Source organism: Asparagus officinalis, chromosome 2 (genome assembly GCF_001876935.1).
Source record: "Asparagus officinalis chromosome 2, Aspof.V1, whole genome shotgun sequence".
NCBI classification, from domain to species: Eukaryota; Viridiplantae; Streptophyta; class Magnoliopsida; order Asparagales; family Asparagaceae; genus Asparagus; species Asparagus officinalis.
Genome location: NC_033795.1, coordinates 21,443,428 through 21,450,014, shown reverse-complemented (window position 1 = coordinate 21,450,014; position 6,587 = coordinate 21,443,428). Strand labels below are relative to the sequence as shown.

Genomic DNA, 6,587 nt, shown 5'->3' with positions numbered 1-6,587 from the left:
TTAATTAATGTCTAGGTGCAAGAGAGAAAACTCTTAGGTCTGAAGACCCATGATTATCACGTTCTTCTTCATCAATTGCTCCCTGTTGCAATCTGTAACAATATGGAGAAAGAAGGGTCGAAGATTATTATTGAGTATTGTGGATTCTTCAGAAAATTATGCTCTAAAGTCATAGATGTAGATGAATTTTAAAAAATTGAAGCCGAGGTCTGAGTTACTCTATGCAATATGGAAGTAATATTTCCTCCATTTTTTATAATTATGGTCCATCTTACCCAGCATCTTGCAAGAGAGACTAGAATCGCCGGTCCTGTTACTTATCGTTGGATTTATCCGATTAAAAGATAATTTACGGTTTTTGTTACATTTATTAATTGTATATGTGTTTTTAAAATTATCGTGCTAATAATTAACTCTTCTTATGATTCTAAGATACTTGGGCTCCATGAAACACAATGTTCGCAATCGAGCTCGTCTCGAGGGCTCAATAGCTGAAGGATATGTGGCTAACGAATGTTTTTTGTTTGCATCACATTACATACGCAAGAAGAAAACCACATCTCAAGCACCTGATAAGGAGAGGAAGCGTGAAAAATATCAAAGATCTCTCTTAGATCAAATTCATGCATATGTGTTGGAAAACCTTGATATGTTCGCAGACTATCAAAGGTAACAAATAAAATTAGTAATATTGATGAGAAATATTCATTTTATATATAGTTTACCAATACAAACTTATATATTGTTTATATAGGCGACATCTGGAGAAGCTTAAGAATGAAACAACCGGTAGGATTGCAGTGCATAATATTCAGAAAAGACATAAGAAAGAATTTTCTGATAGGTTAAGAATTAATGTAAGTGTTTTACAATTAATTATTTAACATTCATAATATAACACCACCTAAATATTCTCAAATTGTTTAGCTTAGGTTAAAAAATCACTTCTTGATGGTACTATGTTACCAGATGAAATTATTATCCATGCACAATGCCCTTATCATGAAGCGAGACGTTATAATGAGCATTTAGTCAATGGATATAAATTTCGAATGCTAGAGACCGATGATAGGAGGATAACTCAGAACAGTGGGGTCATGGGTTTGTTTGCTCAAGAATGTTTTTCAAGTATAAGAGTTTAAAACCCAATTCTAACTAATATACTATATTATGGCCAATTAGAAGATATTGTTGAGGTAATTTATGGGTTTAGTAAATCAAAACAATATAGTTACACGATGTTCAAGGTTCGGTGGTGTCCTGCAAAAAAGCAAAAGGATCATTATGGATTTACACTAGTCAATCTCCACCGAGAAGTATATACGGATGAAAATTTTATTTTTGCAGAACAAGTTGATCAGTGCTTCTTCGTGAAAGATCCGAATGTCATGTCTGATTGGGTGGTTTTGTATAAGGAGCCAAGATCTGTTGTTCTTCCTAATAACAATGAAAAAAATATTAAAGAAAGTGAAAATACTTATAGTGAACCAATTGGGTCATCTGATGACGTTTGGCAAGAATTCTCTTACACACAGAATGTGGCGCTAGATGTAGGTATGAACTATATATGTTACACTGTATTACCGATTTTCAGCTTATCATAACAAAAACAATAATGCATTTCATAATAACATATATCATGAGCATGTATACAATTTTTTCTTAACTATGTTAATAATTAAATTTGCAGATGAGGAGGGCGAGGAGGCTCTTTGGCCCAGAGGGTGATCGATCACGGAGTATCACCCCAGGTACGGGTGCTAATGATACACTACCATCTCCGGATGCAGGTATAAAAATTAATTAATATTTTAATATATTTTATAAATTATTAGTTATCTAGCTTATAGTGTTCATTTGTTGCAGATGCGGGTTATTCATCACCCGTCCCGTCTGATGCAGCACTAGAACTATCCCCCGATGCAGGTATTCAATATTTAATAATTGATAATGATCAATTAAAAATTCATATTAATAATTCTCCTTTCTTATGTATGTGCTTCTTGGACCCTGACATATCCATCCTATAAATTCCATACTGACTTGCAGCCAAGAGGAATGAGGGCGATAATTCGGATGAATAGTTCTAATTTGTTCGTTGGTCCTTGCTCGACCTAATTGAATGCATATATTAGGGTTCTTGTGCATAGAGCGAACATTATCAACCCTTATTTTCATTTCCGAGAACTACCATGGACCGCATACGAGGCGATATGGACTGAGCTTATGGTAACTGCATATTGCTTTAGCTTTTCATTTATTAATAATTAGTAATTGATATTAAATTATGCTTACTAAATGTGTATGTAAATCTACAAGACTGCTTCTGCCTTGAGGACTTTGAGGGGGCTTGGAATTATGTGTTTAATGTCAAGGTTGAAGCAGTCCTCAAATAATGGAGGCATGAGATCAAACATGAAACCTATGACAGGTATGAGGAGGACTAGCAGAGGTTTTTAAACCTCGATGACCGAGTTAACGAGATTTATTTCACGGCTCTCCTCATGTATTGGGACAACGATGCCACCAAGGTTAGTTTCATAAAAATTACTTTATAATTTTAAGATATTATTTCATTGCATATTTACTGAATTTTTTTGAAGAATAAATCCACGAAGGGGTCAGAAAATAGAAGAAAGAAGCCGCATGACCACCACTTGGGCTCACACTCCTATGCCAATCTGGAGGATGTTTATTGTCAAGATACGATATATGACATTTAAAGCTTTAAATGATCTTAATGCTTAGTATGATTATGAAATCTCATAATTTGTAATATGACAGGAAAAATCTTTAACGCCGATACACTTGAGGGAAAAAGCGGCATATGGTACTTTCCGTGATAAATATAGGGGTGATGAGAAGAATCGGGATAAGATCAAGGGATAAGATCAAGGCAAATCTCGAGTTGGCGATGAGACTTATACATATCTTGAGCAGTATTATTAACTCTATTTCGTTGTTAATATTACGAGGAAACGAGAACACAAATAATATGTTCTTTACATTGAATTAACTATATATTTGTGCTTTAGGAGGGATTTGAGACCGTATCCAAGGAGGATGCATCTGTGTACATTTCGCAGGAGGAGGAAAAAACCGAGCCGGACCCTCACATGCTTTCTGCAGAGGAGAACATCACTCTCACACAGAACCTGATGGGTCATAATAGGTATGGATGGTAAAAATTCGAATCAATTTGAATACTATGTTCCTATTTATATTTGTTTAACATTATTGAATTGAAGAGCAAAATTTAATATTATTTCTCCCTAATAATAGGAGAGGAAGATATCCTCTGCATGGTGTTGGAGCTTCACCCGGCATAAGCATGAGATCATCCACAGCATCCTCCACGTCATCTACATCAATGAGAGCAGCCCAAGCAGTTTCCAATCTATGTTATTTTTTGCATTTATCTCTGCGTATTTGATTGACAAGATTGACCCGGAGCTGCATATTCAGGTGACTAATGAGATGACTAGAATTTGATTGACAAGATTGACCCGGAGCTGCATATTCAGGTGACTAATGAGATGACTAGAGTTGCGCTGATGGCGAACTCGGCTGCATATTCAGGTGACTAATGAGATGACTAGAGTTGCGCTGATGGCGAACTCGATGGACGATCTCATGAGGTATGTTATACAATATTTAGGCGGTGCAATTCCTTATAGCGTGTATGGTGGTATCATACGGATCATAAGCTTGATTGTCGATAATTTCGGCGCTAGATAGAGCAACGCTCAGTTACCTTATTTTTTCTTATATTTATAAATTTATTTTTATTTAATATGTTATCAAACTCCACATAATGATTATTCAATTAAACATTCATAGTGGAGATATTGGAGGAAGCAGCACCCGTTCTCGTAACCGAGATAGAGATACTGCCGACGACGATAATAGATGAGGTTTTTTTATTTTTAATACAATAAATAGTTTTATTTGTTATAACACTACATTTATTCATGTCGTGTATCTTATCTTATTCATGTACATTGTTAGTATATATGCTGTTGGATGGATATATTAGACGGAATTGGTTGATGTATATTTTGGATTGGATGGTTGGATTTGTGCATTATGTTGGATTTGATTATATTTGGATGGTTGGATGTATTCATGTGTATAGTATTTATTGAATGTATTCATGTAATTGTACAGGGAAATACAAATTGTAAATAATTTTTTTGCTGAAAAAATATCGATCTAGACGGAATTTCGTCTAGGATGAATCAAACTAGACGGAATTCCGTCGAGGTTGTCATAATCAACCTAGACGAAAGTCCGTCTAGGTTGCCAACCTAGACGAAAGTCCGTCTAGGTTGCCAACCTAGACGAAAGTCCGTCTAGGTTGCCAACCTAGACGGATTTCTTACTTCCGTCTAGGTTGATATCCGTCTAGGTTGGTCAACCTAGACGGAATTTTGTCTAGTTTGTCCCAACCTAGACGGAGCAAACTAGACAGAATTCCGTCTACGTGTTCCAACCTAGACGGGAAATTGAGCAACCTAGACGGAAATTTCCGTCTACTAATGACTCTTTGAGAGTACACTTTATTTGATAGGAGATCAATCACCTTCTAACAATAAAGGTGGAACTCTCATCATAAGAACAGCCCTTTCATACCAAAGTAGACAAAAAAAATCAGGAATATTTTCATGAGACGACAATAATATTTGTGTGGTCAATGGAGGCATAATCACTTCCGTCGCCCACAATAGATCCCCAAAATCATAAAACTCTATAATACTTTTTTGTTTTTCCAACAAAAATTAAGTTTTTCCATCAAAAATCAACTCTGTTCATTTGATAAAAATACCTAATGAATTGTCAATTTGCACTTATAGATTACTAATTTGTAACTTTATCAGAAAAAAAAATGAAAGAAACTCTAATACATCATTGAACATAAGCAAATTGTCAAACCGTTTGAAAATTTGTGCTTTCATGATTGGTTTTTCTATCTATATGTGGGCGCTCTCTCTTGTAACTTTATCATTAAAAAAACAGAGAGATAGTACAATCTAATTATCTAACCTAAGTGATGATAAGGTTTTGCCCATACGAAACCATAAGCGTGGCAATCTTCATCTGCAGCCTCAATGTTAGTTGGAAATATTGCAGACTGAGTATACAAGTGGTTGAGGGCAATTTGACAATAGCTAATCATAACTTTGAAAGGATAATAAGGCAATCTACAAATCAAATCATGGCCTATTATTATACGGATCTTTCTTAACTATTTATTTTATTAAGTTTTATTCGGCAAGGGAATGCTAATTAAAATAGAGTAAATTTTGAAAACGAATACATTTGCTGCCGTTCAGTTTGACAATTGAAAATTGATGAAAATTAATTGGACGGAGGAAACGTGGTTAATTTCACATGGACCCCTCATACTGCTGTCAAGTTTCATATTGACGGACACACCCTCTAAAATTTAACTAAATGCTTCGTGTATGTCGAATAGTGCACTACTTTCAAAATTGTTAATGAGTGGTAATACATGATTCATTCTAAAATTCTAGTATCCATGAGTTACCTTATTAACATTTGATACTCAAATTAAAAAAACAATTATTAGCTAAACAAATCAGGTGATGTTGATAAAGGAAACGATCTCTCCCTATATAGGTATTTGTGGTGGAGAGATATGAATCCCACCGTTATATTATAGACGGAACCACATAAGCTGCAGGATTCAACAACACCAACAAAGCCATGGGAGACCCAGCAGCAGCAGCAGCAGCAGCAGCAGTGGCAATCACTTACTCACCACCCTCGACGTCTCCTGTCTCCTTCCCGGCACAGGTCCCACCTCAACCAGATCCCTCCCTCCTCGCTTCGCACAGAGCGCCTCCCTGCCAAAGCCTCCTCGTCACCTTTCTCGCTCCACTACTTTCAATCGGCAACAGTCATCTTCAAACCCCCCCTCTGACTCCCGATTTCGCGTGGGCTAAAGTCTCATCCGCTTCGAGTTCTTCTGCCACCGATAATGGGAACTCGATTGACCCCCGCCCGCTTCGACATCGACTGCGACGACTTCCTCCCCCAACTAAAATCGGCCGGCTACTCCGCCCTCTCCGACATAATCCACCGCCACGCTGTGAACGGCAACCCTGTCTCCTGCATCATCAACAACCCATTCCTCCCTTGGGTTCTTGATCTCGCTCAGGAGCTCGAAATTCCGTCCGCGGTACTTTGGATTCAGTCCTGCGCGGTGTTTTCGACGTACTACCATTTCTATCACTCCCTGCAGGGGGAATTCCCGTCGCTGGATAATCCTGACGGCGTGGTCAGTCTTCCTGGTTTACCGGAATTGAAACCCGACGAGCTTCCGACGTTCGTGCTGCCGTCTAATCCCTTCAAAACTGTGGCTGAGATATTCTTCGCCCAGTTTGAAAACATGCATAAAGCCACTTGGGTCTTCGCTAACTCCTTCGAGGAGTTAGAGCGGGAGGCGATCCGCGGCGTCTGTGACCGCCAGCGGATTATTCCGGTAGGTCCGCTGGTCGACGGAGCGGACTCCGATGGAGTCAAATCCGACATGTGGACAGCTGCGGACTGTATGGGCTGGCTCG

General features: G+C 37.8%; 1 protein-coding gene and 2 long non-coding RNA genes across 8 annotated transcripts in view; all 3 read left to right on the top strand.

Moving 5' to 3' along the window:
• Nucleotides 1,689-2,353, top strand: LOC109830491. The gene is made up of 4 exons (XR_002244317.1): nt 1,689-1,790; nt 1,867-1,926; nt 2,050-2,229; nt 2,320-2,353. It is a non-coding gene; the product is annotated as an uncharacterized LOC109830491 (long non-coding RNA).
• LOC109830490 lies at nt 2,367-4,080 on the top strand. Of its 6 annotated transcripts, XR_002244315.1 has the most exons (6): nt 2,367-2,531; nt 2,619-2,939; nt 3,036-3,172; nt 3,283-3,465; nt 3,580-3,638; nt 3,841-4,080. It is a non-coding gene; the product is annotated as an uncharacterized LOC109830490 (long non-coding RNA). The 6 variants fall into 6 exon arrangements; XR_002244313.1 differs by having other exon boundaries at nt 2,626-3,172; XR_002244311.1 differs by having other exon boundaries at nt 2,619-3,172.
• Nucleotides 5,984-6,587, top strand: part of LOC109830924 (putative UDP-glucose glucosyltransferase) — a 990-nt gene continuing 386 nt past the window's right edge. Inside the window, 1 exon segment of the mRNA XM_020398278.1 lies at nt 5,984-6,587. This exon segment is cut by the window's right edge and continues 5 nt beyond it. Within this exon segment, the coding sequence (XP_020253867.1) occupies nt 6,002-6,587 (586 nt within the window). The 5' untranslated portion in view covers nt 5,984-6,001.